Below are 13,572 nucleotides of genomic sequence, written 5' to 3'. Positions count from 1 at the left end.
CACTGGTTGTGCAAACAATAATGCTCCATAGCGCCACCAAGGGGCTCAAAATTTCAGCCCCTCCAGCTACTTTGAGCTACAGGCCTGAAATTTTTGGGGCATAAGAATCATGCTTAGACCTACAAAAAAGTCTGTTACAACCATAGTTAATTCTGAACAGGAAGTTCGCATTTTGGACGCAAAAATCAGATTTTGATGATTTCTAGCCTATTTATTACATGCAACAATTCCTAGGTTTTTTATCTGAGCAACTCCAAACTTGCCTTTTGTATAATACATGCATTGACAGTGACAAGATTTTTGCTGCGTCAATGGGCGTGACCACAGAAGACTGTCAAATTTGACCATTTTGGCTGCTTCATTAAAACCTTTAAAGCTGTCTTGTTGTCGGCTAGGACATGCTCCCATTGGCAAGCACCGGGCGAGGGCCCGCAGCTTTAATTCTTCTATTTCTTCTTCTTTGTCTTTGCAGCAGCAGGACTACGAGCAGGAGTTCCTCCAAAGGCGTTTCTCCGGCGGCAGCCAGTCTTATGGCGGCGACTCTCCACGCCTGTCGCCGTGCAGCAGTATGGGAAAACTGAGCAAGTCGGACGAGCAGCTGTCGTCCATGGAGCAGGACAGCGGGCAGTGCTCTCGTAACACCAGCTGCGAGACGCTCGGTAAGAGTTTGAGGGCAGACGGAGGGTTGGCTTCAGGAGAAAAGTCAGAAAACACTCTTTAAGAAAAAAACAGACACTGAAGAGCTTTGTTAGATAAAGGCACCAGCTTATTACTGATGCCTACTGAGTGTTTGGCAATTATATTAAGTGCTTTGTTCAGTCTGAGGCAGGACGCTGACTTTAAAATGTCCTTATGCTTTAGATATGTCCTGACAAACAGGATGAACAAACTTCTTTGGACATTTTTCTTTTAACTTGAGACTCTGTGTCTTCACCCCGGAGGCAGAAACTGAAGTATTGGTCAATAACTTTTAATTAACGTTAAATAGCTCCAAAAACTAAAGGTAAGGTCTGCAGGAATTTCTGTTACTTGTTGGTAAACACAACATTCAAACTGGGCTCCTCCTTCTTGGCTCAGTGCCAGCAGCAGCACACACCCACAGCCACAGCATGTAAGCACAAACTAATCACAGGTATTTGACACATACCTGTTTAGCAGAAAGCTAACTCACGTCGCTCTTCATCCCGTGCTGCTCTCCACGTTCCTTAAAGTGAATGAAAGTCGAGCTAAGCTTCTCCCTCGTTTAGGAAAAAGCTTTATCTGTTTTGCGTTTCCTTTCACTTTGGTTGTGATTTTCTTCCTCTGTGCTACGTCCACTATCGTAGCCACTCTGATTAGCTACTTTCCCCGGCTATCATCAGCATGCAAAGTCACTTGCGATTGGCTGATGTAACCACGCTTACTCTCCTCCCAGAAACATCCCAAAACAACAAAACATCAACATCCAGGCAGAGGAGGGGTTTGAGGCAGACACAGACACTGACACGCATGTATGAAGGCTGTGGGAGACAATGGAGCAGGATTATTCCTGTTAAAGCTGACATTTTATATCTTTGGAAAATTCTGCAGACTCTACTTTTAAAGAGTTATGAAAAATTAGCTTTTCAGACCACACGTTTGGCTGATGCAACGACATTTGCTCTCCTCGAGGGATAAGTACCTTTCACATTTGAAACGGTACTGATACCTAACAATCGATACCAGTACTCAACGGTACCAATTTTCGGTGCTTTTTATGTTTGTGTGGTAACAAATATCAGTTTTTTTATAATAATTTTCTTTTTATTTGATTGAACATATTTATTCTTCAATATATAACCTTGCAATGCTGTGTTCATGTCCAGCGTGGAAAATGACCTAGTCCTCCACTCCCTCACAGTCACAAAGATGTGTTAAGTTACCTTAACATGGTAAAGTTGATGTTCTATATTTCAGGGACAATCCTGCAGACTCTACCTTTAGGGAGTTATGGAAGAGAGACCACACATTTACTTATGCTGTAAAAGATCAGCTTTCCACGCTTGGTGTTTCTGATTTCTAGTGTTTCTACTCAAGATGGTTAGCTTCACATCTGAGACGATAACAAGATATCCAGCAATTGGTATCAGTACTCAGCGCCACTAAATTTCGGTACTTCTAGGTGTGTGTATGTGGTAATAAATATTAATTTGTTTATGATAAAATCTCAAAGTTTCTCAATTTAACATTTACCAGAAAACTGAGAGACTGAATTCAGTCGGTACCTATAAAAGTGCCTTATTTGGTACCCATCCCGAGATTCTACAGCCTTTTCAGACATGTTGATGCCACTTGATCTAAATTTATAAAAAATCTAATCCAAATTCATTTTACCCTGATTAGGCATCGCTGACTTCTTTGTCATATCATCTTACAAACGAGATGAAAACATGCTGTGGTGTAATTACACATTTATTGACACGCTTACACCTTCTGACTCAGAGCATCTCTTAGTTTCACTCTGGACTCACTGTTTTAAGCATAAGGTGCAACGATAACCTGCTGTGCAATATACATATCTAAAGTATATGTGCAGTAATTATAACTTATGTTAGTATTGAGTAACATATTCTCAGCAAATGATCATACTTATATTTAACTCAAACTCAAACCTCAAACTTTACCCCAACATCCCAGAAAGGCACTCAAAAACCCCATAAATGGCGCTTACAGGGGCCAGGAATGTCGTAGAGAGATGAAACCAACGCCAAAATGTCCATCTTATTGGGTAGCACAAAAAAGGTAGGAGGTGTTTCTGCCTATCTGAAACAGGAAGCGGACAATTTGCCTTTGAAAATAAGATTTCACCACATTTTTACCCTTTCTGCCAAAATTATCTCCTCCAAAACCACACCATATGTTTAATTTTATAATCTCTTCCATTTTGTAATTTGTTACTCTGAAGCAGTGGTAGAAACAAAAAAGCAATTTCCCCTCAGGGATGAATAAAGTATTTCTGATTCTGAGTTTCTTTCTCCATCCACTGTCCTATTCCCTCCATAAAGGTGTCAAAGCTTGAAACTAAGTTTAAAAAACAAATTCTGTAATTTTTCATTACTTTTACCTTCCAAGGAGTCTGAAATAACTGCGATTTGCTTTAGGGAAGCAACACGATGAAGTCGGCGATCTTATTAAACTACAAAAAACACATTTGTGGTCCTGAAGTGGTCTCCGTGAGCGTTGTTGGTTTTCACTCACTGACCACACAGAGAGCTGCCGGCTGAAAGCACGCTGAGCTGATCCAACACCCAGAAGTTTCCATGTCCTGAAACCAAAATGAAATCAGAGCGAGATGATGTTTACTCCTGGTGGGATGTTACGGATGGTCGAAGAAAAGATTCATCTCCTTGTTTTTGGTTTTAAGATGATTAAAATGTAATTTTTCTCTGATTTTTAATCCTAATTTGTTTTGTTTTTTCAGACAACACAGAGACGTACGACCCGGATTATGATTTCCTCCACCAGGACTTGTCAGTAGGAGAAAATCTGCCGCCGATACCCGTAGGAGGATGCCTGAGCCCCCTCCCAGAGTCCCACAGCGAATCCTCCTCCCCGGTCCCCGGACAGCATCCCTCACACCCCCGCTTCAGCGCCCCCCCACCGCAGCAGCCCCCAGAATACTGGACCCCACAGCCCAACCAGACCAATCCCTTACTGTCCCGCATCAGCGCTCCCCCCGCCCTGCCGCAGAAGAAGCGGCGCAGCACCCAATCGTCATCCTTCCAGGACGGCGGCTCCCGCGTGCTGTACGAGCGCTTCCCCTCCCACTACGACAACCTGTCGGAAGAGGAGATGCACCCTACGCCGCCGTTCCCGCTCCTCACGCCCATCTCGCCTATGCCGCAGACGAACGGGGGCGTGTTCGTCGCCCAGTACATAGCCAGCGAGACCATAGACGCCTCTGCGAGCCCGCCACCGCTGCCTGAGAAGAAAAGCAGACACAGTAAGTAAAAAGTCAAGTAAACCACAGAGCAGGGTCAGAAAAGATCAAAGAGTCTAACGCAGGGATGAGGTGGATTTAGGAAGCTACAGCGAGGCATTCCCACCTCGTGTCAGAGAAATATCCCCCGTGATTAGAGGCAGGAAGTGAATACCAGGATGTGCTACAATGGCCCTGGTTCCAGGGGCACAGAGGGCAACGTGTGGTCATTTCCTGACACACCTGCGACATCACGTCCTCTGCAGCTACTGTATTATGTCACTGAACAGTCAGCGCTCAGGATCGCTTTGAATTCAAAGATCACTGTGGAGAAATTTCACAACCTTCCTGTCATAGTTTCCTGATGAATACTCTGCCTGTGAGACGATTGGGTAATCTCACTTCTCTTTTTCTTTCTTAGAAATTAACTGGTGATGTCATGATGAGGTCATTAGGCGGATCTCAGTTTTGGCTCGAGGCAGATTTTATCTCAAAGCTTTCTTTATGTGTGGATGAGGGTGTAGAGGGCAGAAAGAGGCCAATAAAAAAGGCGACAGTGGATATAAAATCTGAAGTTGTTGACTTTATACAAAGATGGATGATATGCAAAGTCCCCTAAAGTAAAGCCAAAGTAAAAACCGGTCTGAGATGGTTCCAGCTTTATGACATGGAGCGTTATCCTGCTGGAAGTAGCCATCAGAAGATGGGTACACTGTGCTCATAAAGGGATGGACATGGTCAGCAACAATACTCAGGTAGGCTGTGGACTTTTTTTTTCTTTTTTTTTTTTCTTTTTTCCCTTTTTTCTTCTTTTTTCTTTGTTTTTCTTTTTTCTCTTTATTTTTCGTTTTTCTTTTTTTTCTTTGTTCTATTTTCCTTTTTCTTTTTTTTCCCTTTTTTCCCTTTTTTTCTTTCTTTTATCTTTTTCCTTTTTCCCTTTTTTCTTTCCTTTATCTTTTTCTTTTTCCCCTTCTTCTTTCTTTTTTCTCTTTTCTCTTTTCTCTTTTTTCTTCTTTTTTTCTCCTTTTTCTTTTTTCTCTCTTTTTTTTCGTTTTTCTTTTTTCCCTTTTTTCTTCCTTTTTTCTTTTTTCCCTTTTTCTTTCTTTTTTCTTTTTTTCTCCTTTTTCTTTTTTCCTTTTTTTCTTTTTTCCTTTTTTTCTTTTTTTCTCTTTTTTTTCGTTTTCCTTTTTCCCTTTTTTCTTCCTTTTTTCTTTTTTTTCTTTTTTTTCTCTTTTTTTTCGTTTTCCTTATTCCCTTTTTTCTTCCTTTTTTCTTTTTTTTCCTTTTTCTTTCTCTTTTCTTTTTTTCTCTTTTTTCTTCTTTTTTTTGTTTTTCTTTTTTCCCATTTTTCTTCCATTTTGCTTTTTTCCCTTTTTCCCTCTTTGCTTTTTTTTTTCTTTTTTTCAACGCTCAGAGTTGTCATGAAAAAACAAGCAGACATTATAGGTGACACTGCCCTCTTGTGTTTGGGAGGAGTATTGCAGACAGGGAAGAGTGTTGTACATACAGCTGCTGTGGCTGCTTAGGCGTAAGATCTTAGAGGTGGTCACTTCTAGGCCACCACTTACATTCTGAGAAGGTAGATACGCATCGTCCATCTTTACGTAGAGGCTGTGGGGTTTTTCAGGCAGGTCAAGAAGTAGACTGGGTTTTTTGGATCAAAGAAAAGTCTGCACTCTTTAATAATCTCCATCTTTTCCCTTCAGTCCTCCAGTACATGCAGTTCGTCGAGGACTACTCGGAGCCTCAGCCGTCCGTCTTTTACCAGTTGCCGCAGAGCGAGAGCATCTACGAGCAGCGCAACAAGCGCTTCCAGGAGGTTTACCGCTTCAACGACTCCTTCAGCAGCACCGACTCGGTCCACGAGCCTCTGCTCCCGCCCGCGTTACCGCCCAAACAGCGACAGCTGGTAAGATATCCCTCGAAATGCGCTGAAATGTTTTTGTTTTTGAAGAGCTGGAATCTGAGAAGAAACACTCTGGTTTGCTAATTTGGAGTATGCAAGCAAAGCTGTAATTTAAATTCCTGGAGTTGTGGGATTTATCTTCTTGGAGTTAAGAGCATGACACAAAAAGTTTATGAAGCATTGTTTGTACGTCACCTCTCTGAAACCGCTCTCAGAGAGGAGTGTGAAAGAATGCAGATTGCTCTCTGCAGCTGAAGTACATTCCCGTGGTAATCCTCATCAATTTGCTCTCAGGCCTCCTCCTATCTTGTTATCTCCTTCACCTATTCAGCCTCTCCTCTCCTCTCCTCCCCGCTCTGTCTCGCCTCCTCGCCGTCTTTTGTAAGCAAAGCAGACATTTGTGTGAGCATGGAGGTGTTTGCTTGTTAGCCAGAGATAAGACCGGCGTTTATCAGCGCTGCATCAGATCCAGTCCACTTATCTCAATCCAGGTCGGCGTCCGGGTTAATTGAGACAACTGTCTGAGAGCGAGAGAAGGAGAGTCAGGGAGGAGTGGGAAGGAGGCGCAAAAGGATGGGCTGAGTTAGAGGGAAATGTTTTTTCAAATGAAAGCATCTTTTTATTTTCTTAAAGTTCAGTAAATGCATCGTTAATGCCACGGTAAAGAGTCGTGAAGTAGTCACAAAGGAAAGTTACATTTACAGGAAATCCAAGGTAAAGAGCCGTGTTATGATCACATTAAAGTCTAATTAAAACAGTCGCCTTTTTGCGGAGGACAGGTTTTGCGTTGTGTTTAGGATGCCATGACCATTTGACCAAATATCAATACATTGCGATACTTTGACCTCTGAGTCAAAATTGATATTTCAACTCTTTATATTGAGGAGGTTTTTTTGTAATAGTTTTAATCAAGTTGGAAGTAAAATATGACTTTGGTATCTCCACTGTGGAAGATGGTGCCAAAGAGCTGCTCTGCTGTAATTTGCCCATAGGCTAAATAATAGAAATTATCTCAAAGTATATTGAAAATATTAATTTTTTATAATTTATCAAGAATTAATTATTAATTAATTAATTTAGAATTGATTAATCATAATTAATCAATAAATAATTAATATAATAAAAATAATTTTTTAAACTTGATAATTTCATTTTTATTGTACTGAGCAAGTCAGTATTTTGGAGACATCAATTTTTTTTTCTTTTTTGTGCGGGTTTAAAATTATTTTAAACTTCATTTTTTACAGTGTAGTAAACAAATAAAATCATTAATAAGAATTTTTTTACACAATATTGGATTTTTTTTATGAGAAACATTAATGACTTTGGTGACAATCATCAGTGAAACCAACTGATATTTTTGATGCTTTTTCATTTTACTTAACTCTGTAGAATATTGCAATAAATCACAATGTCGTGACAATATCTTATAATGACTCAAGTATCATGACATTCTTGCCAATTCTCACCCCTATCGATAGCTAGAGTTGATGATATTTTACATCCCGGGAAAACGCTTAAGTCTTAAAAAACTAGCTAGCTCGTGTAACTCAGACTATGACATCACCCATTTGTTTATAATGCAGAGTTTTGGACACTAATCGTTGGTGGATGCCATGTTGAAAACACTGGACTCATCCTTGGTGTGTTCAATTAGGATTAGAGCCCGACTGATATGGGATTTTTTGGGCCAATGCCAATACTGGGGGCAAAAAAAAGCTGTTATCAAATATATATCGGCCGATATCTGATATATCAGCTGATATATATAATAAATTCATTGATATACACACGATAAATACTGTATGTGAACACAAATTATTATAATACCCATATGATTCAAGACAGAGACAGAACACTATTAAATTAAAACAAGGAACTTAAGTTATAAAACTGTCAACATAAGAACTGTAGTGTTAACCAATGATAAATAAGAAAAAGCTGTAAACACAATAATAAATAAAGAAGTCAAACTTTAAACACAGTAAGTAGAAAAAAAAATCAAACTGTAAACACAATAAAGAAGTCAAATTGTAAACACTGTAAATAAATTAGTCAAACTTTAAACACAGTAAGTATTAAAAAAAAAAATGTAAACACACAATAAGCAACTAACACGACGTTAAAATGTCATTCTATAGTCTTACATTACATAATGGTGGACGGAGGGGGCAGGCACTCGGGTAGTGTGCAGCCCAACACAGACACACAGGAGTGACAGAATCTCCGCAGAGCAAAAATTTTTATAATCGGCTTCATTTTGGCCGATGTTGATTAATCGGTGACAGGCATAATAGGCCTGATTAATCGGTCGGGCTCTAACTAACCAGGATGAAGGCAATAGGCGCACTTTTATGTTGTGTTTCCACCAAGCAGACCTGTTCGGTTTGTCTCGGTACGGCGCGCATTTTGTGGCATTTCCACTGACTTATCCCGGGACAGATCCCCAAATAACTGAGACGAGCCGTCCCACTTTTTGGGATCCTTTCGTATGGGTGCCAGACTGAACTGATCCGCTCTCAGAAGGTGGAGCTACAACACTGCAGACCGGTGATTGGTCGAAAGAATCGTTACTTACCCCGACAGCGGCTGCATTTCTCTTGTCGGCTTCTCTGAAACAAAGCTTGATTGCACTTTGTATCAAAGAGCTACATGACAATCACAGAGAGGACTAAATGCTGCATGTCTTCCATCGTTGCTCTTTGTTTACTGTGTCGTGTTTTTCTTCTTCGTTGGGTAAACTGTGTTGCGCTGCTTCAGCGTCTGAGCAAACACAATCAGCCAGAGGTGGCTTAGGGTCTTTGTTTTGCTGGTACCGCGACCAACAGACGACTCCTGAAGATTTTTATAATCTTCACATCTGGTGCGTTGCTTAACTTGCAGATGGGGAAAGAAGTTAGCCGTCTTCAGCGTGCTGTCCTGATAGACAAGATCAGATTTGGTGCATGAGCTTCCAAGGCCTGTTTTGTTCCGATTTTGCAAAATTTTGGACATACTCAATATTGTTATTTTGCACATTAATTGCATGCAATAATTTATTCTGAGGGATAAACACTATCACGCTACAAGAAGGAAACAACATGCTAACGCTCATTAGATGGTTCATGTTTTGCAGGATTGTTACAAAGAGAATAGAGCTGCAGCTATCGCATATTTTAGTATTCGAGTATTCTACTGAAAATCCCATCGATTAATCGAGTAATCGGATAAAATACATTTTTGTTTAGTTAAAGAGCAGTTATTTTTCAAATGAATTTTTTTCTCTTTAAGAAACAGAATTTTCTGACACAGCATGTCAGTAAGAGCACTTGCTTTGGTAGCTCTAAAATTTGTAAACACATTTTTTGTGCCTTGTACATCTCATCAGATGTTGCGGACCCAAATGGCACCGGTTTCGTAGAATGACCCATTAGTCTCCAAACTCCAGAAAAGAAGCTAGATTTGTTGCTAGTTGCTATTTTGTTTAAGAGGTAGCTTGAGGGGCCTGAAAACTCTCTTAATGTGGCCTCAGCTCTATTTGAAATACCACTCTTTGATCTTTATTAAAATTAAACGATTCCTCGAGGCGGAGAAAATGACTCGAGTATTTTTTGTAATCGAGTACCTCGAATAATTCGAGGAATCGTTTCAGCTCTAAAAGAGACGTGTTATGGCCCGTTTTTCAGCCTGTAGGAAACAAACTGATGCAGCGTTGGTCCAGAGCTGTGCAGCTCAGTTGTGGACAGTAAACAGACGCCTCAGTTCTCCAGAGAGCGGCTCCAGCTCGTGTACAGCATCACAGTGGCCACCTCGCAGCCTCTTCCTCCTCCCCCTTTGTTCCCTGTCCTCTCTCTGCCACCACAACTGTGTATCCTGATCCCCGCACGGACAGATTTTTCTTCTTCTTCTCCTTCTTTTTTTATCACGCTTTTGTCTGTGCGAACACTCCGACCGCGCTCATCTCCGCTCCCGCCACACAGCCCTAATCTGGCCTCATGTTTTTGGACTTGATGAGCTGGTGGCCCACTGGAATAAGCCTGTTTGCCTCCTGCATAAGCCCATGTTCCAGGCTTACCCGCTTTGGCGACTTTACACGGCTTTGCTAAAAAAAAAAAAAAAGTCATTTCAGCGGCTGTGTGGATAAGGAAACGGTGCAGAGTGGATAATATTGGCAGTGTTTCCGTGCGCGGGAGTTGGCCTGGTTTCTGTAAAGCTCTTAAAGCTCGGGCTTTAAAGGAAAGGTTATTGGGCTTCCTCAGACATAAATGTGTGTAACCTTTACACGTCATGTGACCTGCTGCTAATTAGGGCTTTCAGGAAGTGCTTAAAGTGAAACATAAGAGTCTGTATGCTTCTAATTTAAGCTCCCAGAATCCTCCTCGGCGTTCGAACACTTTGACTCCACTGCTTTCTGCTGAACTTTGATTAAATCTGCTCTAATTCACTCTTGCTTACTCGTGTAATCAACTGTCCCCTTTTCTCTTCCTCCTCCTCCCTCGACACCCTTATTTCTCCCTCCTTGTCTCCTTTAACTCCCTCCACGACGCTCACTCTTCGATCTCCTCCTCCTCCCGTTTCCGTCTCAGGCCTCCCACTCTTCCTCACCCTCTTCCTCCTCCTCCTCCTCCCTCTCCTGCCACCTCCAGCCGTCTGTAGCGGCCATGGAGGAGGCGGGCTCTGGGCTGGGCCTCAGCATGTCCGTTTCTAACTCCTACCTGATTGGCCAGGCGTCTTTGACCACGCCCACGGTGAGTTTCCTGACGCCCTTTTCTGTCTCGTGCTTTAACAACGCCATCGCTCCACCTCCATCCCTCGCTGCGGTCAGTGTGTGGTTGCTGTGTGGTCCTGGTGGGGTCAGCCTGACCCGTGTGTGCACCATATGTGATGCAGTCTGTTTCACCGCCCCCCCTGCCCCTCTGAGGTCTCTGATGAGGCTTCAGACCCTCCATGGCCCCTGGTCTGGTTGCTGTGTGGTCCTTGACTCTGTCACATCCGTCCCTGTGTGTGTGTGTGTGTTTGTGGCTTTGTTGTGTGTTGTTTTTAGCTGAGGCATCAGATATGATGTTATTAATGTGTGCTCTGTGTGGTGCTGAGTGTGTGCACTTATCTGTTGTTGTTCTGTGCAGCCTCTGGCTCACCGTGTTTATTTTCTGACTCTGAAACATTCCTCCACATGAGGACAGGTGATTATTTGACCCTTTGCCTCCGTTTGTTTGGCCTCCAGTTACAGAGTGAGTGGGACGAGGTTTTTAAGAAAGAAAAAAAGGAAAATATTACAGAAAGTTAGTAAACGTATTTGCTTATAGGATGAGAAGTTGTTACATGACAAAAAGTTGTCTGAGTAATATCAGGGTCTACACCAAACACTAGACCAAGGGTTAGCTCTTTGATTCCTATGCAGCAGCTCCATGTAGCTAACAGTAAAAATTGATAAGTTGAGTGATATCATCAATATGTTTTAAAATTCAAGTATTATTAGAGAAGTTTGTATATTTTTCTAATTAAATTTATTTTATTATTGTTATTATTGTCATTATTATTATTATTATTATTATTATTATTATTATTATTACTTTAATTATTTGAAATAAAAAAAATGTTTAAAAACATTTTTTACATTAACAATTTCTTTGCCTTTTTTTTTGTAAATTTCAGACATTTTTGAAATCTTTTAAATTCCACTTGGTAAACTCTTGCAAATTTGTCAAATACTATTTTTATTCATTTTATTACATATGTTATAAAATTGTAGTATTATTAGAAAATTTCAGATTTTTTTTTGTTAAATTTCTTTTTTATGTATTTTTGTTATGTCAAAATTGTTTAAAAACTTTTGAATTCTTTACAGTTCAAATATCTTTCCATTTTTCTATTAATATCAGAAATTCTTGAATTTTTGCAAATGTTTTGAATTTTTATATATCTTTTTAATTTTCAAATTTTTGTGATTTTTTAACTCTTTCAAATTTTATTTTGTAAACCTTATACATTTTTGAAATTTATTATTTTTTTAATCTTTGTTAATTTTTGTAAATTTTTTAACTTTTCAGATTCCATTTTGTAAACTCTTGCAAATTTGTCAAATTCTATCGTTTTTATTTTGTAAATTTTTGAAATTTCAAAAACTAAATTTTTGCAGTACTATTATTTTTACTTTTTAAATTTTTTTTAAAGATGTTTTTTTTATTTTTGATATTTTAAAGATTTAAAATTTTTGTACACTCAATTTCTGTATTTTGACATTTTAAATTATTTCTAACTACCTGCAAATTTATTTAAATAAAAAAAAAACTAACACATAATTTGTTCAATTTTGTAAATTTAAAAAAACATCTTGTAGGGATACTAATCAGTACAGTAGGTGTCAATCTTTATTAAACGTGTTGTAAAGCCTAGTTTTTAACCTCTAATAAACAATGAAAATGAAACTTTTCATAAAAAGAGGACCTGAACACAAGGCTTAACATAAATCACTGTGTGAACTAATCATGATACAGTAATTCTGGGACAGTTGATTGATTGAAAAACAAATTATGGCAAATCAATAACATAAAAATAATTTGATACCAGAAATATGAGTCAGGACGGTGACATATGAATTATTTGTCACCCTGCTGCTTTTCAAGGAAATTAGAATCAGTGGACCAAAGACTGATATAACAGATTTATTCATTACTAAAGGCAGCGTATCATTCTCTCCATGATATGAAACATAATTTATGTTTTAATGTGAAAGGATGGAGAGATGAGCTTAGAGCTTTTTTGTGTTGATTTAAAGTAGTTGAAGTTGAAGTTTGCTTTGAATTTACAAAGAAATTTATCGAAACCTCAGGAGACATCAGGAGGACTGTGTGGTTGGAAGTTTCAGAGACGCGTTTCCTCCACTTGAACAGCTTCCTGTTAATGAATGAACCTGTGGTTAATGAACGCTGCTTCCTGATCGCTCCAGCTGCGTTTAACGGGGGTTTGCTCAGTGTTTCGGGAGGAGCTGACCCGTGATGACCTCATGGTGTGCACGCCACCCTCAAGACGTGCTGCGGGTCTCCCTCAGGATATCTGGGCTGGAATGCAGCTCCAGATGGACCTGATGGAAAACACATTCCACCCGTTTCTGCTCCTCTCCGTCTCCTCTCCTCCTCATCTTCTTCATCCATCTCCTCCCTCACGCACACACACACTCCTCACACTCTTCCTCGTCTCCCATTTTTTGGATTCTGGGGAATGTTTGCATTCCTCGACTCATTCGGCATGGCGTTGTGTTTTTTCAGAGCAGAGCCGCTTTGCATATTGAATGAGGAGAAAAAAAGGAAATGTTCAGTCGTTGGTTTTAATTCTGGAGGAGAGAGCTCCGTCTTTGTGCTGCTCCTGTTTTATTAAAGACAGGACTCCCAGACGTACCCGCGCTTTCTTCACATTCTTCTCAAAGAAAGAGGAAAACCAGAAGCCTCGCTCTCCAGATGATCCTGCGTGTCTGTGCATGAACACGTGCATGTGTGTGTGCGCTGAGTGTGTGTTTATCAGTGATCTGCGTGTGTGCTGGTATGCTGTATGCTACATGTTCGGACAGGTTACGTCCCTACACACACACACACACACACACACACACACAGAGTGGAGCTGATGCTTGCTTATCTTTGTGTTTCCTTGTTGAACATTCATGTCGTCCATGTTATCTCCGTGGAGACATTCCTTCTGCTGCTACTTCCAGTTTTGCAATCCTTCATCGTGCGTGTGTGTTTGTGCATTTGTG

General features: G+C 40.3%; 1 protein-coding gene across 5 annotated transcripts in view; it reads left to right on the top strand.

The window, feature by feature from the left end:
- Positions 1-13,572, top strand: part of rapgef1b (Rap guanine nucleotide exchange factor (GEF) 1b) — a 74,434-nt gene that overhangs the window by 48,288 nt on the left and 12,574 nt on the right. For 3 of the 5 annotated variants that reach the window (XM_074690096.1, XM_074690095.1, XM_074690094.1), the window contains 3 exons: positions 473-659; positions 3,440-3,961; positions 5,644-5,846. In XM_074690096.1, coding sequence (XP_074546197.1) covers positions 473-659; positions 3,440-3,961; positions 5,644-5,846 — 912 coding nt within the window. Of the gene's footprint in view, positions 1-472; positions 660-3,439; positions 3,962-5,643; positions 5,847-10,408; positions 10,571-13,572 lie in introns of all 5 variants that reach the window. The other 2 variants (XM_074690093.1, XM_074690092.1) reach the window with 1 other exon arrangement.

This window comes from Halichoeres trimaculatus, unplaced genomic scaffold (genome assembly GCF_033239565.1).
Source record: "Halichoeres trimaculatus isolate MK-OKI-2021-1 unplaced genomic scaffold, fHalTri1.1 fHalTri1_scaffold_16, whole genome shotgun sequence".
Taxonomy (NCBI): Eukaryota; Metazoa; Chordata; class Actinopteri; order Labriformes; family Labridae; genus Halichoeres; species Halichoeres trimaculatus.
This window is presented reverse-complemented; position numbering and strand designations above follow the sequence as displayed.